Source organism: Pogona vitticeps, chromosome 2, assembly GCF_051106095.1.
Source record: "Pogona vitticeps strain Pit_001003342236 chromosome 2, PviZW2.1, whole genome shotgun sequence".
Classification (NCBI taxonomy): Eukaryota; Metazoa; Chordata; class Lepidosauria; order Squamata; family Agamidae; genus Pogona; species Pogona vitticeps.
This window is the reverse complement of record NC_135784.1, coordinates 180,662,459-180,689,660: the sequence shown is the minus strand read 5'-3', so window position 1 is coordinate 180,689,660 and position 27,202 is coordinate 180,662,459. Positions and strand designations below refer to the sequence as shown.

General features: G+C 45.8%; 1 protein-coding gene and 1 long non-coding RNA gene across 8 annotated transcripts in view; one reads left to right on the top strand and one right to left on the bottom strand.

Annotated features, from left to right (window-relative positions):
• The first annotated feature begins 2,469 nt into the window (after positions 1-2,469).
• Positions 2,470-27,202, top strand: part of S1PR2 (sphingosine-1-phosphate receptor 2) — a 72,499-nt gene continuing 47,766 nt past the window's right edge. For 2 of the 7 annotated variants that reach the window (XM_078386584.1, XM_020778624.3), the window contains exon 1: positions 2,476-2,607. Coding sequence is in view for 2 of the 7 variants with exons in the window: in XM_078386580.1 (XP_078242706.1) it covers positions 12,264-16,691 (4,428 nt within the window). In the remaining 5 variants the exon portion in view is untranslated. Of the gene's footprint in view, positions 2,608-5,502; positions 8,094-8,866; positions 17,418-27,202 lie in introns of those variants that run through there. The other 5 variants (XM_078386583.1, XM_078386582.1, XM_078386580.1 and 2 more) reach the window with 4 other exon arrangements.
• LOC144587117 (uncharacterized) lies at positions 4,144-5,696 on the bottom strand. The gene is made up of 2 exons (XR_013542302.1): positions 5,568-5,696; positions 4,144-5,507 (listed from the first exon to the last, which is right to left on the bottom strand). It is a non-coding gene; the product is annotated as an uncharacterized LOC144587117 (long non-coding RNA).

The window sequence follows — 27,202 nt, the reverse complement described above, 5'->3', positions numbered from 1 at the left end:
TGACTGTCCATTGATAATCTAAAAGCAATTGTCTCTGATTCCAGATTTCCAGAGTCTCGTCATGACTACTAGATACCAGTCTGCATACAACACATAGGTTCTCATTTAATTCTTGCAGAGCTGAGCCATGACCACAAGCTGGTTCTAATGCAATTCTGCTGTAGGCCTTGTCTCACATTAATATCTTAGGGTTGTCTAAGTAGTTTCATATGTTGAGGAATTGATATTTGAGACGTTGGCTTAAAAACAAACAATAAACAAGCACACACAACCATAATTAACTGTTTGACCTTTCCAAGGCTCTGCTGTACGGCTTGTTAAGAATGGGTGTGTACGTATGTTTCCCCATAAACAAATGGATGCACTTCAGAACTTGTGCCAAGCAGTACAGATGAATTTTTAAAAGAGGGATGATGAGGTTCATCAATTTCTAAAATGAGGAGGCATCATTAATGCCTTAGCCCCTGCCAACTCAAAACTTTGCAAGCCACTTCTGAGTTGGAGTGCACAATCTGAGGTTTGAAATATCACAGCAACAACTGGAGTGGAACCAGAAACGTGACTCACGATATTGTCATTAAACCGCATCCTTAGTTGTAAAAGTGTACCTTTTTTTGGACTACAGCCCCCAACATCCACCAGCGTACATAGACAGTAATCCTGTAGAGCAGAACAGCAACTTTCCTAAACTCTGCACCAAGCAGCTGTTTGAATTCCACGCATATTAGTCTGCCTAGGCACAACCACATCCTCAGTGTCTTTCAAGGAAATACTGTATAGGTTGGAACAGGCTGCAACCATGTGGACAAGTTTATGGTTCCTGAGTTACAAAGCTAAAGCATGTTGGGAGAGGTTGCGGCCACCTCCATTAATTCTCCATGCTCCATCGGGTCTTACAGCTCCTCTTCCACTCCAACCTGCTATCAGGGAAAAGTGTAGGTATGCTGCTGGATTTTAGCAAAAGAAAAAGGGGCATAGGTGGCATGGGGTTGGTGGGAGTATGAGACATCTTCCCCCCCCCAGGCTAGTAGCACCTGCCCCTCCACTGCTGGAGCACACTCGTTATTTGAAGGTCAGGGTTGTGGTGGTGGTGGTTGTTTCACATCCTTGACTTCCTAGAAATGCACTTTCCCATTTCGCTGTGATGCCACCCCCTGGAAGAAGGCAAGTGACAGACCTGGGAAGGCATAGGGTGGGAGGAATCAACAACAGATGAATTAGTACTATTTAAAGGTATAACTCGATCCCTGTGTCGAATCATGCTGTAGGACAAAAAACATGTTATTGATGCAAAATCTTGCATAATCATGTCGCAGCACCACCAGGTTAGACTAGAGGGAAAATCACATTGCAATTGTTTCCTCATTCCTTATCTGGCCAAACTTTGAAAATGCACTGATTCAGTTGAAAAAAATCTTGAAATTTATATGCCTCTGTATTTCAAATGGAACTTAGAGCTGCCTCATGCCCCAAATCTTGTTGCTTGCAAATTGCACTAGAATAGGTCCATGGTATCAATATGGATTTGGTGAGTTAATTCCTCCATAATTAACTATGCTCAGCAAAAGGATTTTGGTCCATATTGCATATCCTGGGAGCAGGAAATTCTTCTCTTCATGATGAACTCCAGTCTATCTAATCATTTTGGGGGAATGCACACAAAATACATGATGACTGCCGATGAGTCGTAAACAATGAATTATTGGGCTATCTGAAATCACACACCTTTACATGTAGGATGACTGTCTTGTCTTGTGAGATAGGTACCAGAGTCTGCGCTGACCAAAAGCTGCACCTGTAGGGCATTGTTAACTGTGCCAGTTGTGCCAATGGCAGCCAAATCAGGGCAAAAACATGTGGAGCCAGGTCCTTATTCAGCTGGGTGGCTGAGCGGTGTTTGGACGCTTCAGCCAAATAAAGAACTGGGGAAAAGCTTGATCCGGTGCGCGAGAGAGCTCTGCCTACAGTCTAGGTGGCAAGCCTGGTCTGGGAAATCCACGACCTTTCGGTCATGTTATTCGCCTGTCATGCCCAGCCTCGCTCTTCTTCACTGCCTCGGCGGACTAGGCTGGAAAGGGAGCTGGACCTCCCTGGCATCATCTCCGTAAGTCGCCCGCTCCGAGCCCTACTTCTTGCCCGGCGGTGCGCACCTCGTGCCTAACAGAGAAAGAAAGGAAGGCAGGCAGGCAGGTAGGCAGCCCCTCAGGCTCGCTGGATCTCTCCGCTGCTCTTGCGGGACTAAGGGGGGGGACCCCCGATGTTTCGGCTCGTCTAAGCAGGAGCGAAAGGTCTCGAGGGGGCGGGAACTCGAAGTGGCTGGAGGGAGGCAGAGAGGGAGGGAGGGAGGGAGGGGGCCGGGTGGGTGTCCAGGCGCGCCTCCTGCTGGAGGAAGCTCCGCCGGGCCAGGCGCTGTCGGCGGGCATAGAGCGCACAGCTGGATCGCATCGACGGCTGGGCAGACGTGATGGAGGCAGCGCGCCAAAGCGGCCGCTCGACCCGGCTGCCTCCTTCTCCCGCCGCCGCCGCCGCTCAGGCTGCGACCGCCGGCTGAGGGGGGGAGTCCGCGCCGCCGCCGCCGCCGCGCTGGGCGCCTCCGAGAGCCGCGAGGTGAGTCCGCCCGCCCGCCTTTTTCTCCGGAGGCTTCACGGGGGCCGGTGGGCTGCCTTCGGGGTCCCGCCCGCTCCTTCCCAGCCTCCGCCTGAGGCGGCTCCGGCGGGGGGCGGGCGGGCTTTCGCTCTGCTCGTGGCTCGGCTCCGTCCTCGGCCCCCCTTTCTGCCCTTTCTGCCTCGTCCCTCTGAGGCGCCCCTTCTCCGGCGCGCCCTCCCCTCTCGGCGCCCGCTCTCCCCGAGGAAGCCCGGCGCGCCTCGCCGCCCTTTGTCCGGCCGGCTCTTCCCCTGTCCTGCCCTGCCCTCCGAGACGCCCGCCCGGCACTCGGGGAGCAAGGGGCCTCTCCAGCCCCGGGCGAGGTGGGCTTCGGGCTTCCTCTCCCGGTCCTTTCCTCTTGCCCTCCCTCGACCCGCCGGACCCTTTCCCTCCGTCCCTCCCTCGGCCAGACGCGCTTCCCTCCTTCGGGATGGCTCCCTCTCTCCTTCCTTCCTTCCTGTACAGGCGGCTCCCCCCCTCCCACCCGCTCTTTCTCCCCTGCTTTCCTTGCCTGTTGCACCTCGGACCCGGATCCCGACGGTGCCCGCCTTTCCCCGGCGTCCAAGCGGAGGGGTGTGTGTCTGTGTTTGTGTCTGTGTGTGTTTGTGTGTGTCTTTTAATTGTTTGAGCTGAATAGCACCTTAATATCTCCTTCGCTGAGTTACAATGTTGATGCTTCGGGTCATTGTTTGTTATTACTAGCGCAGCTCCTGTCATCGTGATGGCTGGGCGGGCAGGGAAGACTGCTAAGAGGGAAAGGGCGGTGGCAGATCGTCTCTGGGATTGAAGCGGGCAGAGTCGCCTCACACCCCCTTGGAGGACTGCTGTGACTGAAGGGCCAGATTACCTCGTATGGCAAAGGAAGGTTGGGCCCTCCCTGGAACAGTATCTTAAAGCTTTGTTTCTAATCCCCCATAGAGCTGAAGGGGAGCCCTTTATTTAATGCAAAATCAAGGTTGCAGCACTTTTTTCCTCCTTCCTTACATAGATGGTATTTCCATTGTGGGAGGCAGCTTTGCAGCCTTGGTCCAGCCAGCCAGAGGCGACTTCCTGGAATTAAGAAGAGTAAGCAACTGGGTGCAGAGGAGGCTTATTCAAAGTAGACAAATCCAATTCAACAGCACAAGAAGGGGGCAGTTTTCTTAAGAGAAATCTGGTCCTCCCATTGGGCTGAGCATGACAGGCACTTCAAGGTAACCGGGTTGCATATCATGAATAGGCAGCTAATTGCTTGCTATATTTAATTTATTGTTGTTGTATCTTTATTGCCAGGAATGGGGAACATCTGAAGGAATTTCTGCCTCAGATGCTAAAGTAACTTGACAGACCTTGAATAAAAGGATGGTGTGTACCTTGACTTGGGGGAGAAGCATTATATGCTCCTCCTTAGCTGTCAGATTGTCTTGGGATGGTTGAAGCAATGAGCTTCTGGCAAAGGGGAGAATTTCCCCTTTTTAAACCGAGATCTGTTCTGAGACAGACAGGCATTGCTGGGAAATGCAGCTGAGAATAGATAGACCTTCTCTTTTACAGAAAAGAGAAGGAAACTCTTCTGTCCCTTTAAAGCTTTTCTTCTTGTAACTCAGGTAGATTCCTTGAAGAAGGGACCCTCTGTGCCTGGAAACACTTTGATCTGCCCACTTATTTATTTCACAGCTTGGAAAGTGACCTTGCTGTCTGAGGATTCTAAGAGCCACAGCCCCAAAATAAATAAAGAAATATTCTAAGTTCAGTTTCTTAACACACACACATACAGAACCCCAAAACTGCTGTTGTGATTAATTTAATATTTGGAGTTTTGGTTGTTGTGGGTTTTTCGGGCTCTTTGGCCATGTTCTGAAGGTTGTTCTTCCTGACGTTTCACCAGTTTCTGTGGCATCTTCAGAGGACAGGAGTAGGAACTCTGTGCTCTGTTGCTGTTTGTTGGTTACTTGAGTATTTATAGCTGTGGGAACAGCTTTTGTCCTTTTCAGGAGATTGGGTGATTATGGTGATCAGTGTGTTTTTGTTGTGGATGTATTGTTGAGATGAGGGGGAGAGATTATCTGTCACCGTGCTTGATGGGTGTTGTTAGCTGGTTTTTTGTGTGTAGTGATCACCAGTCCTTGTGGCTGGGTAGTTTGTTGACCTTTTGCAGGCTGTGCTTTTCAGTGTTGGGAGCCAGGCCTTGTTGAGTTTTAGACTTTCTTCTTTTTTGTTGAAGCTCTACTGGTGTTTTTGGATTTCAATGGCTTCCCTGTGTGGTCTAACATAATGATTGCTGGTGTTGTCCAGTACTTCAGTATTTTGAAATAGAATTTCATGTCTAGCTTGTTTTGGGGCCTGTTCGGCTACTGCTGATTTTTCCGGTTGCAAACTAAAACAACCTCTCTGCATGGTTGGACTGTACAGGAATTCATTGGGAAGCCTAACCACAAGAAGACATTTTGGTTACCACTAAAAGACCACAAAGCTCCCATTGATCTAATTATAATTTCTTAAACTGCTAGAAGAGGAATTTGTAGTTTCCAGGGAAGCAATTCTCCCTCCGGGCACTCCATTTTACATTATGCTTCCATTTCAAGACATGCAAGGCTCACATAGATTAAAGACATACTTATTAGCCATAGCGTACAGCAGGACAAAGAGACCTGCTTCAGATGCAACTGTGACAAAGATGGAGAAAGTAGAGATTGGTGAGTGAACAGCTCAGCAATACTTCTTTAAAAGTTGGTTATGGTAGCTATGCTGGGCTCTGCTTCTGACAGAAATATATTGACACCATAGTCTACTCCAGTGGTTCTTAACCTTTTTGAAAGAAACACCCCCTTGAGCCATTGAGGAAGTTATCATCGCCCCCCTCCCTGAGGTGATATCTTACCTACCTGCCTACCTACCTACCTACCTACCTACCTACCTACCTACCTACCTACCTACCTACCTACCTACCTACCTACCTACCTACCTACCTACCTACCTACCTACCTACCTACCTAGTCTCCCTCCCCACCCGGGTGTGAGGCAGCACTTCACGGGGCAAGGATGAGGACCCAAGAGACCCTTTCCTTCTACCCGATCCACACGCAGTGCTCCCCTAAAGGAGGAAGGCAAGACGTGGCAGGTAGAAAGAGCTGGATCATCTGGCGGCGGCAGCAGCACCGGATCTACTGCCAGCACTGCGGCTGCAGTCGCCTTCACATGTTTGGCTCACACCAGCGCCCCCCTACCGCCCCTTCTGTTCTTTCACCCCCACACCGCCCCTTTTCGTTCTACCGCCCCCCTGAAAAATGAAATCGCCTCCTGGGGGGCATTATTGCCCACGTTAAGAACCACTGGTCTACTCTAATAATGGCCAGAGATAAGGAACACTTGTTTTGTAGGCTACAAAATCAATGCTGGGATTCTGGGAGTCCAAAACACAATCACTCCCCATCTGTGTCTCAGTGGAACGATTATACCCAGAGGGAAGGAGAGAGGCAGCCCTCTCTTCTGTTTTTGAATGGTTTTAACATTGGTCTTTGAAGCTCTGTGCTCTGAGTTACTGGTGAAGCTCATCAGCTTGGCTGCATCAGGTGGTGCAGTCTTTTCAGTGATGGACCCATCAGGGTGAAACTCCTTGGCACAGGAGGCTTGGCCCTCCTCATGTGTATTTTCGAATGGGTGGTAAAGACATGGCTATTTGTTTCCACTTTCATTGGTCCATTGGAAATGAGACCAGGTTTTATTTTTACAGTGATGTTTTTATTTATTTATTTTATTAATTACATTTAGATCATGCCCATCTAATGCCTAAGTACTGCTCCGGGTGGCTAACAAAGGTTAAATCCACCGACAAAGAAATAAATAAAGAGAATAAATAAACATTAATAACTCAAAATGTCCGAAAAGGAAACCTGGACCGCAAATCAAAATCAATAGTCAATTCATTTTTAATTCTTGCCACTAGTTTTACTGTATGCTGTATATGATGTGGTGGCGGCTTTTATATTAATTTTTGTATAACACATTTATTTGATTTTATAGCAATTACACTGTTGCGTGAACCTTCTTGAAAGAGCTTTATGGCCTACAAATACATTTTAATGAATAAATAAATGGTAGCTCTTTCAACTAATAGCCACTTATAAAGCTTACTCAAAGCAAAATTACTCATGCCATGTAAAGAACTATCAAAAGTTGAAGCTATTTGACTCAAGCTGTATTCTCATCCTCACTCTCAATTGTCTGAGTTCTTTTTCTGGATGCACGTTGCTTGCTTTAAAAACTGAACAGAGGGTGTATGCCACAGACTAATACAGATTAACTCTTCCCCATGAGCCACTTCTGTGCTCAGCCTGTATCCTCCGAGCTGCTTTTTACTACAGATTGGAAAACAGTTTGAGGGAAAAGACATGCCTGGGACTGGCTGTCACTTCTCATTCCATTCTGAGCTGGTGGAGGCGGCCATAACATCCTGAAGCAACGGATTTGTTTTTGACGGCGGCGGTGTTAGTAGGGTGAAGCAAGGTGTCCTTTTGTTTGACGGGTTAACTCCGCCAGTCAGTCTTACACCTCTTGATCCTGAGTTTGTGCTGTCCTGAGTGGAGTCGCTCTCCTTCTGTTTCCTGCTGTTACTTTTGTCTGAGAAATTTCGGTGCGTCTCCGAGTTTTGTCATTCGTCATGGATACAGGCAGGTCTCACTCACTGCCTTGGTCTGCCCCTCCCTCCCTGTTGTGGACAGTCTCCCGTGAAGGGCTGAGAGAGAAGCTCTTGAGATCAGTCCTCAGCATCTCCAAGGGCTCTGGGCAACGAGGCTGGGGCGAAACCTGTGCTCAAGGCCTCGAGGAGCTCTTGCTTGTCTTGATCAGAGTCAGAGGGAGACAGCCCGGACTTTTATTATTGAGGCTAAACTTCCCGTCATTCCCAACCAGTGGCCACAGTGACTGGAACTGGTGGGAGCTGGAGTCTTTTGTCATCTAGAGAGCCACAGGTTCTTTGTTCCTGATAAAAGACAGTACTGGTCTGGAGTGACACATCATCCACCCTTGGTGCAAAGCAGCATTTCTTTGCTCATCTTCCTCGGCTTTGAGTGGTATTGCCGCATTTTGCATGTCTGGGCAAACTCATGATCTGCCCAGCCCAGAGGCTGCTGCATCTTGGAAATGGCAGTTAAATATTCCTGTTTTTCGTCTTGTGGGTTTTTGGCACTCTGGAGGATTGCAGGAAGCAGAGAGGTCTCCTTAGGGTAGGACCCTGTAGAAAGCGGCATGGCTGCTTGTCTGTCATCTGTCAGTGAGGGAAGGGAATGGGTAGTGCAACAGGGTGGGGGTTGTGGGGTGGGGGGAGGCCATATGCCACAGGCTACACAGCTAGAGAGAACAGTGGATTTGATGAAGCTGCTACATATGGCGAAGTGTTAAGTGGAATACACAGCCTTTCTTCATAGTTGTGGAACATGAGCTGTGCCAATACTCTGAGCACAAGGCCTAAGGTACTCTGCATTTTTTTCCTTTTGTCACTTTAAGCATTTTTCCATTGTGGTTTTATTAGTAGTATTAAAACTATGTTATATGTTTAATTGGTTATTATTATTCATTGTTATTAATGGTACTTGGTTTTAACTATTCGTGAGCCATGTTGGGTCCATTTACCAGGAAAAAGGCTGCATAGAAATTAAATCAGTCCAATCAATCATCCATTCTTATTTGCGGGGATTTTCAACAGGGGTGTTGTAGTTTGCCTGCAGATTTAAATAAGAGCATAAGAGAAATTGCCCTCCTAACCCCGGAATAAAACGCGAGACAGTGATATGGGTTAAATACGGGCCACACTTTATTAACATACTGTACATTCATATTCAAAATTGCTATTCAGAAGGAGGGAGCCTGCTGTAGTGCGGAAACAGTTAAATGATGTGAGTATCTAAATACTCCTAAATCAATGAAAGGGCGAGTCCCCGGCCCCCAGGTTCCAGCGATCTTAAGGATAGCAGGAACCTGGCCGCCCACTAACAAACACCCCCAGACCTTGATCCCCCTTTATTCAAGGGTTGTTAGTCTGGAAGTGGCCCAGTGCATCTTCCCGCCACAGGCACTGTAATCGCACAATCCACAGTGCCAGGTGGTCAGATGTACTGTTGGCTTACTTCAGATTACAGCGGGACCCACCGTAAATACCTGTTTTTTCTGCACTACCTGCCACAGCATAGGGACTAGCTTGTTGAAAGGGAAGAAAGGCACCTGTAATCCTGCCTTTTGCTTCCAGAGGTTGGTGGCCAGATGACTGCAAGAAATTTGCAAACAGACGATGGAGGCAGCAACTCTCTCCTGCTGTCTGCGCCCCTCAGCCTGTCATTCAGAGGAAGACTGAACATGCAGGTACCATCTGATTAGCATGGCTAATAGTCACTGGTAGCACTGTCCACCGTCAATCCATCTAATCTTCATTTGGAACCATACCTATATATTGTGGCACTTTGTTCATCCATAAGCTATATTTATGTCTCACTTTCCCTCCAGTGAGCTCCCATTCCTCTTTCTCAAACGTTTACACTAATAACAACCCTGTGAGGTAGGCAAGACTTAGAGAAAAAGAAACCGGCCCAAGGTCACCCAGTGATGTTCTTGGCTCAGTGGTGGGGCTGGGGTTCAATCTTGGTCTCTCAGGTTCAATCCAAGTAGAGGTATGCTTCCTTCTGTCTGCCCAACCTGCTGCTCTTCATGGGAGGGAGAGAGCAGGGAGACCAAATACGAGATGGTGTGACTCCCTAAAGGAAGCCACAGACTTGAGTCTCCAAGAACTGAGTGGGGTGGCTGAGGACAGGACATTTTGGAGTTCACTCATTCATAGGGTCACCATGAGTCACGTAACAAGATTGGTGTCTGTGGTTCCTTGCTCCATCCCCTTCAGTAAAAAAATTCCAAATGTTTAAAGGTTCCTCCTGGCCTTCTATTCATTTTGGTTGTTCTTCCAGACACAGGAATGTAAAGAGCTGCTTTATATCAGGTCAAAGTGTTTGCGCACATTACTCCATATTGTTTGCTTTGACTGGCAGTGGCTCTCCAGGGTTTAAGAGAGACCTTCACATCACTTGCTGCCTGGTCTTTTTAACTGGAAAGCCAGGGATTTGCAAATGCCAGTTAGGCACTCTTATTCCTGAGCTATAACCCCCACCCCACCCTTCTCTCTATAGCTATGGCACTGCAGCACGATAGCTTCCAATTCTACCCTCTCCTTTCAGAGAGAAGTCCATTAGAACTCTACAGCAGATCCCACATAAGACCAGAACATACGTAGGTACAGAAAAAGGCATTGTGCTGGTAGACGTCCCGGCACTAAATTGGTATTTTCTCCATTGTCAATGCATGTAGGTAAATGGTGTCCTCATCATGTGACAAGTGGGAGTCTGTGGCTTCACCTCTTGGCTAAGGACATGCAAACCTTGTGAACCTGTAAGTGATGTAAACTTTAAATGAGGATTTAGCTCTACATATCTTTTGCACTGTGCTAGAGATATGCTTTGTTTAGTTCTTCATCATACATACATAGGCTTCCTTCAGTCTTGAGATACTATGGTAACATGCCCTGTATGGAGGACTTTGATGCTGTATGCGAAGCTGGAGTGTCCTCTCCAGAGCACGAAGCCTGGGTAAAATAATATGGAGGATAGGCTTTTACCCAAGCAGCAAATCCACCCTTTTTCAGTTCTTCATCAAGATGCATGCAAAATACTTCAGGAACTGAACAAGCAACAAGATTATTTTCATGTTTGCTGGAGCAAATGGCAAGGGAGATGTTGGTTCCATGGATTTTTCACAAGGGAATAAGGCTCCAGAACCATGTGCCTCTTTGGTTTTGCAAGCATTGCAGCATCTGGGAAGGAACCAGTTAAAGGCAGCTTGGACATTCTTCTTTTCCTTCCTTCCCTCCCTCTCTCCCTTTAGAGAAGCCAGGCGACTCTGCATTCTTGGAAAAGTCTACACAAAAAAGTCCCCAACCTAGATAATCAGAAAGTCGCCAGGTAGATAATGACCATTAGGATTTTCCTGTTATCTGTTTGTTTTGGGGCACTCACCAAGCTGCGTTTCAAGTCAGCTGCCCCCTTCCAGCCCTTCCAATGCACTCTCTGCTTACCATCTTGCCTGTTTGATATCTCCTTGTTCCGTTTGCCGATGAGTGTACGCACGCACATGTGCACACGTGCATGCACACAGACACACGCACACACACAAGCACACAAAGAGTTTTCTGTTCATGATCACAATCATCCAACCCTGTGCAGTCTGTCTGGAAAGCACTGATGATTGAATCTTTTTGTTTGGCTCCCTAACTCCTCACTATCCCGTGGGCTCTTGGAATAGTAGGAAACAACCTTCCCTGCCTTCCCACCCAGCCGCTCCTCCCACTGTCCTTCTCTTTCCCAAAGCCGCTTCCCAAACCTTCACCCAGCAACAAAAACCATCTGCTGTTCTCTGTTGTGTCCGGTGCAACCTCAGTGGATGTACGGCAACAGAGGCTTCCTGGGGTTCTGTTTCTGATTAAGCCATTACAGCTGTACCGAGCAGGGATGAAATTGCTGTCCGGCTATGTGCTGCTGCAGGACGTCCCCAAGGCGATCAGTTTGTAAGAGAGTGATGGCAGGATGTTTTATCACTGGAAATTAGATCAGGAAGAAATCGCTTGTTACATAACAGCACTGATGTTACCTGTCTGTCATGGGTTTGGAGGGAAAGTTCCATCCTATGGGGAGTGGAAGGCGGGACATCAGGAGGAGGGGCTGTACTGTATAAATATGTGATGCCTGTGTGGTGAAGAGTAGATGCTGAGACAGACTGTGAGACACTGGGTTGGGACGAAGCAGCAGCTGGGGAAGAAGAAGCTGTTGTGGGAGTCTGGGTGTCTGACAGGGTACTACTGTGTGTCAGAGTACCAACCTGAAAGGTTCAGGGGTCTGTTGGTTAGCCAGAACTGATGGGTTCAGGGTCTGTGCTTTAAGTTAAAGGTTCTAGGTGAACCAAACTGTATGCTGGTGTGTGTGAAAATAAGCCACGTTACTTTATTTTATTCACCTGATTGTTTTATTTACCCTGTTTGTATTTAAAATAAACCTTATTCTTTTACTGTTTAAAAATCCATCCCTGGTCTGTGTGACTTTTTATAGGGAATGGTTGGTGGCAGCTTAGTGTAACTGTGTGGCAGATCCCAGTAGGTCTGGGTTTGTCACATTGATTGGTGTCCAGCGTGTGGGATACGACTGGTCCAGTTGTCCAGCGGTCCAGCAAAGCCTTGGCAGGTGTGCCCAGAGCAAGGGGGGTCTAGTCAGGGACAGTCTGAGGCGCGTAGGTAATCTTCTAGGTGTACCTCACGGGGAGGTGCGCTAGTAGAAGAACGTGCCAACTGGGGAGACTTAGATTAAGGTGCTCTGAGGCAGCCTAGTTTTGGCGGGAAAACGCTGAGGCAAAACTGCGTAGCAACAGCGAGCTAGCTTGCCAGCTGAGAGGCCCAGCAGAGGGGGGTAGGCTCTGACTCGATACTGTTGCAAGTAGTGCTGAAGAACAGCAGCAATCTCTATAGGATAGCTGGTTCTGAGGCAAGCAGGGAAAAAAGTGGTCGTTTTATTTTGAGGCTTGACTTTTTAAAGCAGCCTGTTCTGAGGGGGGTTATGCCCTTGACTCGAAGCCAAGTAGCAGACATGAGTGAAGTGAAAGACCCCCAGATTGACCAAGGTTCTGAGGATGAATTTGGCTCAGTGCAAGGTGACAGCACAGGAGAGCAAGACCCAGAACTCAGAAAATTGATCCTAGCCCAACAGCATGAACTGAGGGTGAGGGAAATGGAGGAAAGGTTAGAGAGAGCGAGAATGGAGAGGGAAGAAAGAATGGAGAGAGAGAGAATGGCGTTTGAATTAAGAAAACTGGAACTGATGAACCAGAACAATAATAATAATAGGGATTCTGAGGGAGGCCAACTGTCTAAGGCTGACCTGAAGAAATTCCCTGTGTACCACAAGGGAGATTGTCCTGAGGTGTTCTTTTCCTTAGTGGAAAGAGCGTTTGTGGACTTCTCAGTGAGGGAAACTGAGAAGATGACCATCATGCGATCTTTAATCAGTGGTAGCCTGGCTGAGGTTTATGCCGAGATGCCTGAGGAATTGATGAAAGATTTTGCAGAGTTTAAAAAACTGGTGTTTGCAAGACATGGGATAAATGCAGAGCAGCTGAGACAAAGGTTCAGGTCCCTCACTAAAAAACCAGAACAGACTTTTACCCAAGTGGGGGCCCAATTGGTGAGGCTGCTTGAGAAATGGCTATCGCAGGAGGGAATAGAGACCTATGAGCAGCTTAAAGACTTGATAGCCCTGGAACAGTTCTATTCAGTCCTGCAGGGGGAATTGAAATTCCAGGTGAGGGAAAGGAAACCGAAATCTGTGGCAGCAGCCGCAGAGATCGCAGATTTTATCTCCCAAATAAGAAAGCCCTTGGGTGAGGGGAAATCTGTAGGTAAACCCAAAGAAACCTACAGCAAGTACTCTCAGGGACCAGGGAAAAGCCAGCAAGGGGGAGGGGCCCATGGTGAAGGGAAGCCCTCAGACATGAAACCAAGACCTCAGATTTTGGAGGGAAAACCAAAACAAGATGAGAGAGAATCAAAATATACCAGAAAATGCTATTTCTGTCAGGGAAAGGGTCATCTAATCTCAGAGTGTGAGAAATTAAAGCAGCTAAAAGGAATGGTGCCTCAGAATTCTAGTGGGACCAAGCCAAAAGCTGTGTTCTGTGTCCAGAAAGAGCAAAGCTCATTGTCACAGAGGGAGCCTGTTGCCATGACTACTCAGTCTGGAACAGCTACCTATGCTGATCAGGCTGAGGAAAATGGTCCTCTTCTGGAGGTAAAGCGCTGCTTGCTGATAAAAACAGATTCTCAGTTGTTTGAGACAGCAGGGGTGGACGTAGGAATACTTGACCGTCAGTATAGGGGGCTGCGGGACACTTGTTCCCAGGTAACCCTGTGCCATCCAGATATTATTCCTAGGGAGTTTATAATCCCAAATGAGAGCATGAGGGTGGCAGGGATTGAGGGGCAGATAATCTCTCTGCCAGTAGCAGAGGTACCTGTCAACTTTCAAGGCTGGAGGGGAGATTGGCGGATAGCGATTTCATCGACTCTGCCAGCAGCCGTGCTCGTGGGAAATGACCTGGCTGAACATGTGAAACGGGTGCTAGTGATTACACGCTCACAAGCCACCACAGGGACAGTTCAGGGGGGTAATGATGAGCCAGAGACGGAAGCAGGTGGGGGAAGTTCAGAAGCTGTGGTGGAAACCTTAACCACAGACAGCAGATTTGGACAGGAGCAAAAGGCAGACGCCACTCTCCAAAAGTGTTTTGAACAGGTGACTGACGCCCAGCTAACACCTGAGACCCCAGTGAGATTTCTGGAGAAAAAGGGGATTTTATATAGAGAAACCCTGAGGAATATCTCAAAAGGGGGAGATGGGATCAGAAGTCAGCTGGTGGTACCTGAAAAGTATCGCCCCATGATCTTACAAAGGGGGCACTCTGACATGTTTGCTGCACACTTAGGAGTCAACAAAACACAGCAGAGAATCACACAGAATTTCTACTGGCCTGACATAGGGAAGCAGATCAGGGAGTTCTGTAAACAATGCGATGTGTGTCAAAGGCAGGGGAATAACCGCGATAGGACCAAAGCAAAGTTGTGCCCTTTGCCTGTGATTGACACTCCGTTCAAATGCATAGGGGTGGATATTGTGGGACCTTTGCCCAAGGCCACAAAGAGGGGGAACAGGTTCATCCTAACAATTGTGGACCATGCCACAAGGTATCCTGAAGCCATACCCTTGACTAATATTGAAACTAACACAGTGGCAGATGCTTTGGTGGGGTACATGTCCAGGATGGGATTTGCCTCAGAGATAATCACAGATTTGGGCACATCGTTCACGTCAAAGCCCATGAAACGCTTATGGCAAATCTGTGGTATAAAGCACAAGGAAACCACTGCTTATCATCCGGAAAGTAATGGGTTAACTGAGAAGTTCAATGGGACTCTAATGCGCATGATTAGGGCTTACTTGGCAGAGAATCCAAACAATTGGGACCAGAAGCTGCAATCCCTTTTGTTTGCTTATCGATCAGTGCCACAAGCCAGTACCGGGTTCAGTCCATTCGAACTTTTATTTGGGAGAAGGGTGAAAGGGCCCCTTGATTTGATAAAACAAAATTGGGAGCAGATCACCCAGGATGACCCACAAGACGTTGTGACTTACATAGACACCTTGATGAATGACCTAAAGCGAAATCTAGAGCTGGCAGCAGAAAACCTGCAAGCGCAGAAGGTCAAACAGAAAACATGGTATGACCGCAAAGCTAGAGAGAGGCACTTTGACCCAGGGGAGGAGGTGCTTTGGCTTAGGCCCTGCAGAGAGAATAAGCTGCAGCTCAAATGGGCAGGACCATATAGGGTCATTTCCAAGATGTCAGACCTGAACTACCTAATAGAGCAAGAGGAGAACCAAGCAAGGAGGGTGGTTCACGTGAATGCCCTAAAACCCTACTACAGAGGGGAACAGAGGGTTTTATTCGCGATAAAAGCAGCTGAGAGTGAGGAAGCTGAATTACCCTTCTGGGAGGGTAGAGGGGAAGTAAAATACAACCCAGAGGAGGTAAAGATCAGTCCTGCACTCACCCAAGACCAGCAGCAAGAATTAAAAATGCTGCTTAATAAATATCAACAGGTATTTTCCAACAAGCCGGGGATAGTGAAGGGAGTGATGCATCGGATCCACACAGGGGATGCACCCCCGCAGGCAGTATCCCCATACCGAGTAACGGGACCCTATAGGGACAAGGTGCGGAAGGAGCTGGACGAAATGCTGAGGGAGAACATAATCGTCCCCTCTTCTAGCCCTTGGTCCTCTCCAATAGTCCTTGTGGACAAGCCTGATGGGAGCATTAGGTTTTGTGTTGATTACAGGAAGTTAAACCGTGTAACCACTCCTGATGCCTACCCAATGCCCAGGCTAGACAACCTGATTGAAACCATAGGGGGTTGTCGGTTCATCTCATCATTGGACCTGGTAAAGGGATATTGGCAATTAAGAATTGATCCCAGGGATCAAGAAAAGACTGCCTTTTGCAGCCCTTTTGGTCTCTATGAGTTTCGAGTCCTGAGCTTTGGTCTCAGAAATGCACCAGCCACATTCCAAAGGCTGATGGACCAGACCTTGGCAGGGCTCAGTGACTTTACAGTGGCCTACATTGACGACATAGGGATCTTCAGTAATACCTGGGAAGATCACCTGATACACCTGGAGTTAGTGCTGCAGAGGTTAAGTGCAGCAGGGCTAACAGTAAAGGCCAGCAAGTGTCAGCTGGGTAGCCCAGAAATAAAATACTTGGGTCACATGGTAGGGGGAGGAATGATAAAACCCCTGGAGGCCAAAATAGAAGCTGTTCGTGATTGGCCTAGACCCAACACCAAGAAAAAGGTCAAATCATTTCTTGGGTTGGTGGGCTACTACCGAAAGTTCATCCCGAGGTTTAGCGAGATTGCGGCTCCGCTGACCGATCTGACGAGGAAGAAGGCTGATGACCGCATCCCGTGGACCAGCGACTGTGAGGCGGCGTTCCAGAGGTTGAAGGAGGCGTTAATCAACTATCCTGTCCTGCGTGCTCCAGACTTCGACCGGGAGTTTATCATCTACACCGATGCGTCTAACAGCGGGGTAGGAGCAGTTCTGTGCCAAGAGGATGAGAATGGTGACCAGCATCCAGTGTCCTACCTGAGTAGGAAACTTCAAAAAGGTGAGAGACATTTGGCAACCGTGGAGAAGGAGTGTTTGGCCATAGTCTACGCGATCCAGAAGGCCAAGCCTTACATCTGGGGAAGACATTTTATTCTGTGTACTGACCATTCACCATTGCAATGGTTAAAGACGATGAAAACCCACAATAGCAAACTTATGAGGTGGGCTTTGAACTTACAGGACTATGACTTTGAAGTGAAGGTGGTCAGAGGGTCAGTGAACTGTGTTGCTGACGCCTTATCAAGAAGACCTGAAGACTGAAGACGGCGAAAGAACATGGACTATATGTATATAATGAAGACAAAAAGTTAAAATGTACCTGGTTTTAAATTGGTTTGTATTAATAAAGGTAAAATTGATGTAATGCATATGGTAAATGTTTGAAATGCCTATTTGCTATGTTTAACTTGGAGTGTAAGTATATGTAAGTATTATAGGGTATGTATAACTGTTGTTGTATGTTTTATACAGGTTGTTTTTTTGGTGAAAAGCACCTTAGCTTTCCCCCTACAAAACAACTTATAAAGAGGGGAGGTGTTACATAACAGCACTGATGTTACCTGTCTGTCATGGGTTTGGAGGGAAAGTTCCATCCTATGGGGAGTGGAAGGCGGGACATCAGGAGGAGGGGCTGTACTGTATAAATATGTGATGCCTGTGTGGTGAAGAGTAGATGCTGAGACAGACTGTGAGACACTGGGTTGGGACGAAGCAGCAGCTGGGGAAGAAGAAGCTGTTGTGGGAGTCTGGGTGTCTGACAGGGTACTACTGTGTGTCAGAGTACCAACCTGAAAGGTTCAGGGGTCTGTTGGTTAGCCAGAACTGATGGGTTCAGGGTCTGTGCTTTAAGTTAAAGGTTCTAGGTGAACCAAACTGTATGCTGGTGTGTGTGAAAATAAGCCACGTTACTTTATTTTATTCACCTGATTGTTTTATTTACCCTGTTTGTATTTAAAATAAACCTTATTCTTTTACTGTTTAAAAATCCATCCCTGGTCTGTGTGACTTTTTATAGGGAATGGTTGGTGGCAGCTTAGTGTAACTGTGTGGCAGATCCCAGTAGGTCTGGGTTTGTCACATCGCTGTTCTCCGCCTCCACATTCTATTTCAGCACTTGGGAGAAATCGCTCTCCAGCTAAAGATGACCTCATCCATTATTAGGCATCTATCTGCTCCACCCTCCCAACGCCTACACACTTTTCTCAACTTCCCCAGCACAGGAAGTGCCTTCACGGCACTTGGCTCTTCAACAAAGTTGCCCTTTTTGGATGCTTCTGGAGGTGAACAAGGTCAACAAGGGTGGGAGGATGAGTGGGCGCCCCATGATGGGCTCAAGGCTCAGATCAGTCTTGGGCCTGAGGAGACAGAAGTGGGTTAATATAGAAATCAATACCCAGCAGGGCTTCGGTGCTTCCTTGCCTCCAGTGTCCGGGACATAGAGCAGAGGTTGGCTGTTGAAAACGGAAGACACTGGGCTGTCTGATAGACTGAGGGATGCTATCCTGCTTGCAACCAGAGCAGTGGCTGATGGCTGAATGTGCAGAGACGAGTCAGCACTATATCATTTTTCCTAAGAAAAACAACATTTCTGTTAGGAATTCTACATTTCTAAAAGGGCATATGACTTCCTTTCCTCCATTGCCCTTGAGGTGTACAAAATGGTTCCACATGGGGAGCAGTGTTCTCCTTATCTCTTTGTCAGGCCCAGAAACTAGGGGTGGTGGTAGCTCAGCTGTTCAGCTTTGGGTTTTGTGAGAGAGGAGGAGAAAGCTGTGCATCAGGAGGGAGCTGAGACCTCACTTTTTATCTGCTCCACTCTATAGCTTGTATACTAGGATACATGCTGAAACTTCTTTTAAAAGCTAGAAACAATGAGATACATTTTTTTTTCTTGGCAAAATGTCACATTGGATTTATTGGGGGGGGGGAGCAGTTATCCCCAGATTTGTTTGAGAGCACTTGGTGCAACTATTTTAAGCACAATATAACAGTGCTATCAACACAAGATACAGTATTTATTTTTGAATTGATTCGCTGATTAATGCCTGTTATGTGATTAAAAACTCTTGGCCATAGAGGGAAGAGTTAAATCTCTTGATGGATTCTTATTCCTTTGTCTCTGAAGTTCTTTTGTTCAAGAATAACTACCCTGAAGCCAGCCTTGTGAGGCTGAAGTGTTCCTTGCTTGCTTTCTGGATGATAGATTTATGCCCATGGTTTTTCGCATGACTATTTGTCCTATAGCTGGCTGGGTAGTTTAGTTCAGTAGTGCCCAACCTTTTTGACATCCCGGACCGGTTTAATGTGGGGGGGGCATGTCTGTGCATGTGTGTATATGTGCAGGAGTATGTCTGTGCGTGCATGGGGGGCATGTGTGCATCCGTGCGTGTACAGGGAGGCATGCGTGTGGGGGAACAGGATATCTGTCTTCATGGCCCAGTCCTGCCAAGGCCACGGACTGGTACCAGTCTGGACTGGGGGTTGGGGACCCCTGGTTTAGGTATCTGGCTGCAGAGCCAGTGGCTGGGAGTTTGATCTCTCTGTTTGTCAAATATCTAGACTGCTAGGAGAGCCAGCCAGTGTGGCTTTGGGTAACCCACGCAGTCACAAGGTACCCCCATAAGAAGAGAACGGTAAACCACTTCTGGGTATTCTCTATGGGGAAAACCCTAGAGGGGGTTACTCTAAATCACAATTGACTTGATGACACAAAATTACTATTATAGCATACATAAGGACACTGCTAGCACCTCTCTATTTCTCAATCTCCCTCTCTCCCTCTCCCTCTCCCTATGCCCTCCCTCTTTCCCCATAAACAACCACATAAATAACTCCCATATGCCACAGAGATTGACACTTTTCAAAATAGTAGCTCCCCCCCAAGATTTTCTGAACCATTTTGAATATTTCCAGAGTGTAGCACTACAAAATTAGAAGGAATTGTGCTGCTATTTTTAATCTGATTGCTAATAGGGCTTCTGAGTTTACATAGGCTCTGTTGTTGTTGTTCTTGATGAAAGGTAGCTACGTGGCAAGAGAAAAATAAACTGAAAAAGGAAGATAACAAAGTATTTTCTGTGATAAACAGAAAAGCTACAAAAAAGTAAGCATTTTTAAAACTGGCCACATTTCTAGGAATTATTTTGCTTAGCAATGATGGCCCCTGATAAAATGAAGGCAGAATGCCTTATGTGGTAGAGCTGTGGGTGTCACGGGCTCTAGGAAGAGGTGGACAGGTGACAGAGAGGGTTTGGAGGATAACTGTTACACAGAGACACTTGGCCGCACAAGGAAAGGCTGAAAAATAAAACAAATATGCTGTCTGCATCTAATAACGTAGTGAGGAGAAGAGGAAATTTTTTGCAAATACTTGAAAGCATGCTAGAAAAACAGGGAGAACCTGAGAAGAGCACAAGAAGGGGGAAATCGGGTTAAAGAAAAACCATTGAAGGAGACTGAGGGTTAAATATTAACCTTCAAGCTAAAGCTGTTTAACAATGGGACAAGCGGATCTGACTGTTAATGGGGTCTCTCTTTCCTTGGATTACCAAGGCAAGGCTGGGCAAGTGGTATTGGTTGCCGTATCTTGGAAGTTAGGGAAGATTAGGGCCCGTCCACCATCCACTACATTCCCAAAGGCTGTCTTTATCCACTTCTACTAAAAATAAAGGAGATGAAAAAATTGTGACATCTTAAAGACTACCTGATAGAATTTAATGGAAACTTTTGTGGTGAAGACCAGTTCCTCAGACCTAAGAGGAAGACCTAAGACGCTCTAAGGTCAGGAATTCTTGTAAAGTAAAAGAGAATGGGTGAGGGAACCCTGAGGTAATGTATCTTTTGAAGCTGCAATATTTTTCCTGAGGGAAGAGCTGCTGACTGGCAGGCCTGGCACTGGCTGTGGAGAAAAAAAGAAGAAGGAAATGATTCAAGGCTATAGAGGCAACTGTAAAGAAAAAAGTGACACACATCAACACTGAAAAAGGAGATGCAGCAGAACAAGGAGATGAAAATCCAAAACTCTTATCAGAGGGAGAAAAAGAAGGAATTGGGGTGGGGAGTCCTACAGTTTTGTTGTGAGCTGTAGGCTATGAGGGGAGAAGCTAGAGTGAAGAGAAAGAGGGAAGAGATTTGCTTTGTTCAGATCCTGGGCAGAAGATTGAGGTGGCAGATGAAAAGTCAGACAAACGGAGAGACTGTGCATGAGCCACAATGAGAAGCCGAAAAAAATACCTTGACTCTTGGTGAGTTTAATGAGAGGTACTACAGGGAAGAGCAGACTGAAAAAACAAAGCAAAATCTTATTCATTTATGTTTATCTGGTTTACAGCTGATCTTTTTGTTCAAAAAAGGAGGATGCCAGATAAAATCTCTCAGACACGCATAACTTGTTTTCTGATGTGCAATAAAGAGTTCATGTCATAACTAGTCTTTTTCATGTAGCCCCACTTTCATATATCTAGACCATTCTCTCTCTTTTAATTTCTTTGGCATCATCAGGGACTTTCACCTCTTCCTGCCCTCACCTGGAGTTTTCTTTCCCTGCATCCTCTTCTTTCTCTGCAGCCATTCTAGCCTGAATGAATGCCACCATGTTGTTGTTGTTCAGTCGTGTCTGACTCTTCGTGACCCCATGGACCAGAGCACACCAGGCCCCCCTGCCTTCCACTGCCTCCCGGAATTGGGTCAAATTCATTTTGGTAGCTTCAATGACACTGTCCAACCATCTCATCCTCTGTCGTCCCCTTCTCCTCTTGCCCAACATCAGGAACTTTTCCAGGGAGTCTTCTCTTCTCACAAGATGGCCAAAGTATTGGAGCCTCAGCTTCAGGATCTGTCCTTCCAGTGAGCACTCAGGGTTGATTTCCTTCAGAATGGATAGGTTTGTTCTCTTTGTAGTCCAGGGGACTCTCAAGAGTCTCCTCCAGCACCACAATTTAAAAGCATCAATTTTTCCAGAGTCAGCTTTCTTTATGGTCCACCTCTCACTTCCATACATCGCTACTGGAAAAACCATAGTTTTGAAAATGCGGACCTTTGTCGGCAAGGTGATGCTGTCTAGGTTTGTCATCGCTTTCCTCCCAAGGGACAGGCATCTGTACAATGTTACAAGCCTTCATCCAGAGTCCTTCAGGCACTCTGTCCACCAAAACTAGTTCCTTAAATCTGTTCTTCACTTCCACTGTGTATTCATAAGGGATTAGGTTCAGATTATGCCTGACTAGCCCAGTGGTTTTTCCTACTTTATTCAATTTAAGCTTGAGTTTGCTATAAGAAACTGATGATCAGAGCCACAATCAGCTCCAGGTATTGTTTTTGCTGACTGTATAGAGCTTCTCCATCTTTGGCTGCAGAGAACATAATCAATCTGATTTCGGTGTTGCCCATCTGGTGATGTCCATGTGTAGAGTCGCCTCTTGTGTTGTTGGAAAAGAGTGTTTGTGATGACCAGCTTGTTCTCTTGACAAAACTCTATTAGCCTTTGTCCTGCTTTGTTTCCAACACCAAGACCAAACTTAGCTATTGTTCCTTTTATCTCTTGACTCCCTACTTTAGCATTCCAGTCCCCTTTAATGAGAAGAACATCTTTCTTTGGTGTCACTTCTAGAAGGTGTCAATTTGTCAATTTCAGCCTCTTCAGCATCGGTGGTTGGTGCATAAACCTGAATTACTGTGATGTTGAAAGGTCTGCTTTGGATTCGTATTGAAATCATTCTATCATTTTTGAGATTGTATCCCAGTACAGTTTTTCCCACTCTTTTGTTGACTATGAGGGCTACTCTATTTCTTCTATGGGATTCTTGCCCACAATAGTGGATATGATAATACAGTGGTGCCCCGCATAACGAGCGCTTCCTTTAACGACGAATCCGCATAGCAATGTGTTTTTTGCGATCGCAAAAGCGATTGCATTGCAATGTTTTAGATGGTAAAACATCGCTTTGCGATGATCGGTAAGCGTTTCACTTACCGATTTTCGCATAGCGATATTTTCAGAACAGCTGATCGGCGGTTCCAAAATGGCTGCTGGGTAAATAAAATGGCCGCCCGCAGTGTTTTCGCGCCCTTTCCTCGCTTACCTGGCAGCGAAAATGGCGGTTGAATGGAGGATTTTCGCAGAACTGTGAGTTTTTTGCCCATAGGAACACATTAAACGTGTTTTAATGCATTCCTATGGGCTTCTTTGTCCCGCGTAGCGACGAATCCGTATAGCGACGATTTTTCTGGAACAGATTATCGTCGCTATGCAGGGCACCACTGTAGTCTGAATTGAATTCAGCCATTCCCATCCATTTTAGTTCACTGACACCCAGGATGTCAGTGTTTATTCTTGTCATCCCCTGTTTGACCACATCCAGTTTACCAAGGTTCATAGACCTTACATTCCAGGTTCCTATGCAGTAATTTTCATTGCAGCATTGGACTTTCCTTTCACTTTCCAGGCGTGTCTGCAGCTGAGCGTTGGCTTTGGCCCAACCACTTAATTAGCTCTGGAGCTACTTGTACTTGTCCTTCACTCTTCCTCAGTAGCATGTTGGACACCTTCCAACCCAAGGGGCTCATCTTCCAGCATCATATCTTTTATCCTTTTGTTTCTGTCCATGGAGTTTTCTTGGCAAAGATACTGGAGTGGCTTGCCAGCTCCTGCTCCAGGTGGATCATGTTTAGTCAGAACTCTCCACTATGACCTGTCCGTCTTGGGTGTCCCTGCACGGCATAGCCCATAGCTTCTCTGAATTACTCAAGCCCCTCCACCACAACAAGGCAGCAATCCGTGAAGGGAAATGCCACCATAGGAAGACAAGAAATGTACCAAGATTCTCTGGCCACTGATTTCAGGAAGGGACATCATCGTAATGTGCCCAAGTTCTCCAAGTTGTTGTAAGATCCTTCAAGGTCAAGCTGTGATCTCTTAAATGGAATCATGTGTGTACATGTAGGGTTGTGGTACCTAAGTGCAGCAGAGTTGTAGTGGCCACATTTATAGCAAGAGGGAAAGCCACAGCAGGTTCTTCAATTCCAGATGAGATCCCATTTCCTACTCTATATTAACTGTGTTGTGATTTAAAAACCTGCACTGATAGCAATGTGGGAGTTAATAGGATACAGGGCAGTGCACGTTTTAACCAAAAGATAACATCCTCTATTGGCCACTTCTGTAAGAAAAATTATTTTAGTGCAATATCTGTTTCTATATAGTGATTGCTACAGATGACCTGGCTTTAAGGATAATTGTCCCATGGTACATTTGGTGAGTGATGCAGTTTTGCTGAAATATCAGGATGCCTTTTCATTAGCCTTATATATGACCAGGTTCTCCAAATGTGAAAGGCACACATTTATAGCCATTTGATGGGTTAGCAATGCAAATTTTGCCCAGCTCTATCATCCGATCCTACTGACAGTGTAGAATTTATGGAGCAATACCATGAAAGATCTGTACCAGAAGGAAGTCATCCAAGCAGACTTCTTTCATGATGTTTGTTTCACACACAAATGAAGAAGCTGCACAAATGTGGAAACTCTCAGGGGGTGGTGGTGTAGAAGAATTAGATAGATGAACTAAGTGTACTTTCTGCTTTGTTGGAATCACATATTCTTTTGTTTTGACCTTTTCTGCTAATGACCAGTTTATAAATTACCCTATAGCCATATGAATTTTTTTCACTTCTGGATTAATTATTGAGATTGTCCAGCTTCTTGCTCCTACAGTACTGCTGTATCCAGATGAGTTCAACCTGTAAGGTTAATCCTAGCTACTGTACATTGCTTTTGTCAAATCCAATGTGGTATAATTGAGCAACCTATCCTCTTTTGATTGCTGGTGGATTGAAACTAGGGGAGCTTGTATATTTAAGATGAGATTGTCCTGGCTGCATTTAATTTCTTCCATACCTTACTTCGCTTCCTTTGTTACATGGCCATTTAAGGCTTCTTTTGATGCAGAGTTTAGAGAGCATGAATCAGAGTCTTCAGGGGAAGCTAGATGACGGGGTTTTTTTTTTTTCTAGACATCAGGAAGAAGGACTTGCCTAAGACTGTATTGTTTCATCTTTATCCATTTAGGAAGTTTAGGGAGCAACAGGCATGACCATTTAAGCTAGTTCTGGTAACTGAAGGGGAAATATTGTGCTCCATGAGATTGGCACAGTTGCCGATTCCTCCCACCCCCATGTTTTATGGATGTACCCCCACACATGCTGACACTGCCATGTCATGATGATCTCGTGTTTCATTGGAGTCTGGGATCACCTGGATCCTTTTCATACCAAACACATGATGTTGTAAAGTACAGCTGACATGGATCTGCAACCTGTGTCTATCCCAAATCCAGGCTTTAAAAAAATAAATAAGTGGGATAATTTCTTCAGGAGACGGGATGAACTTTGTGAACCACAGGCATAGGCCCAGATATGTCTTGTAAAAACATTTGCAGTCCGATTGAAAAATGGTTGTCGGACTGTTGTGTGTTCTTTTTTCCTTCCGCGTGTGGATGTTGCTTATGCAGCTACGAGAGTGAAGAAGAGCTGTTTATAAAACAACTGGTAGGAATAAAGTTCTACTCTTGCCTTGCTGATTGAACAAGAAAGTGTAATTCAGAGCATTTTGCAAGGGAAACAAACGTTTCAAAAGCAACTCAAGCCATGAATGGGTTCCTGCTATTCCAGGACAGCCCTTCTTAATGGGCCCTGGCCCATTTGAAGGGGGCACAGACTGAAAAAAAAGGTCTCTTCTAGTTTCCTGTTCATGTTGTATCTTTGTTTGACAGGAGGCCCTTGAACCTGAGAAGAGTTCCTAAAAGGGCCAGGCCCAAAAGAAGGTTGAGAATGTTTTAGAACAGTGGTTCTTAACCTTGGGTTACTCAGGTGTTTTTGGACTGCAACTCCCAGAAGCCTTCACCACTGTGGCTGTGGTTTCTGTGAGTTGCAGTTCAAAAACACCTGAGTAAACCAAGGTTAAGAACCACTGTTTTAGAAGATACTCCAGTAGTGAATTCTAGAGTGGCAGAGACACCATGAATACACACAGTTATTAGTGCTTGAGTTATCGGGTTGCTCTTCTTTCGTTATCCCAGAAGTAAATAGGCAGTTTTGCACAGCACAGGTGACAATTGGCAAAGACATTAAATACAAATGTGCATTTTTCTGTTCCAGGGCGAATGCTGAAAAATCTGTTCTGCAAGTTTCCAGAATGGTCATTCTACATTGATTTAAAAACTGCTGGAAGGCCCCCTTTGCATATTTTATTTATTCATTGAAATTATTCATAAATCTCCTTTGTCTCCATAGGGGACCCAAGGCCGCTCACAACAGGTAAAAATAAGAAATTAAAAAACACTATATAAACACCACATTTAAAAAACAATTAAACATACAATAAAATTAAAACAATCAAGTGTCAAAACAACTGAAAAACATTTAAAACTTGTAGGTTAAAAAACAGCATTCCTGACAGAACCACATAGTGTCTGAGCTGTGAAATTGCCTCCTCTCCCTCTCTCACACATACACAAAACCCCAACAGCACTTGTGCCTTTTTAATAGTTCTGTTTTTCTTTTGCAGGTTTAAGGATTGATGCACAAAAATATGCAAGTGCTACTTCTTAAAAAAACAGTGATAATCTCATGTAGATTTTGAGAAGACTGAATTATTGTATAATGAAAAAAAAATGGTGTGATGAAGCATTTTAATGGAAAGTGCCAAGCTAAGCTTGCAGTTTTTTAATTAAAAGAAAGTGCTGTTAATGCTTCTTGAAGAGTGGCAGTTTGCTGGCAAGACTTGCACTCTTTCCCTTCCACACGGGTAAATTAGCAACAGGTTTCTGGCCATTATTTAGTGACAGTCAAGATCTGCAAGGAGTCATGGGTAGACTATTCAGAGCATCTTTTATTTGTGGAAAAGGCTCAGCTATCTGGCTCATAATCGGATGCCTCAGTAGGAGATTTACATTTTCAAGGAAGTTAACATTGATTTAAAAAAGTCAGCATTGTGAATTCTAGGCATTGTAACTTATTGGTCAGAATCATATCACCGACCTGTGCTTGCATTAAGTCATGGAAGCAAACTGTCACTCATTAATGAAGTTCTGGTTGCATTTCTAGGCACACAGCCAATGGCACAGTTGGGCCAATTCCCAGGAACATAATCTACCTCATGAATATTGTAGGTGGTAATTTGTTGGCAAAATTTATGCTATCTTCCCTTACACAAGGATAAATTGGCAGTACTGTATGGTTCTGCCTGTTAATTTAAAGGCAAGTTCTGCAGCCAAAACATACCATATTTCATACCAGAGGATGAAAATGAACTTGAAGATGATGATTTTGAAATCTCAAGATTCAAACAGAATCATCATCATTTTAGAAACTGCATTGCTGGAAGGGACCCTATGGACCATTGAGTCCAACTCCTGTCACTGAGGCATAGTAGGGAAATGATCTCCCAGCCTCTGGTTCCACAGCCAGAAATCTAAACCAGTCAGGTATCCAGCAGTTCCAAAACATAGAATTGTGTTAAATACGTTGTGCTAAGTCTTCCAGAAAGGGACTGTGACGTTTACCCTTGTGCCCCTTGCTTGACCATCAAAACTCAGAGCACACAAAGGCAAACAATCCCCTCTTTTGCACTGCTGCCACCAGGTCATCGCTAAATCACCATTACTTCAGGAAGATGAAGATTCAGGTCCACACTTCAAAGTCTCTAAATATAACTTTTGTTTATTGATTACAGAAATTGATAGTGATTCCTGAATATCTTCTTTAGGTAAATTT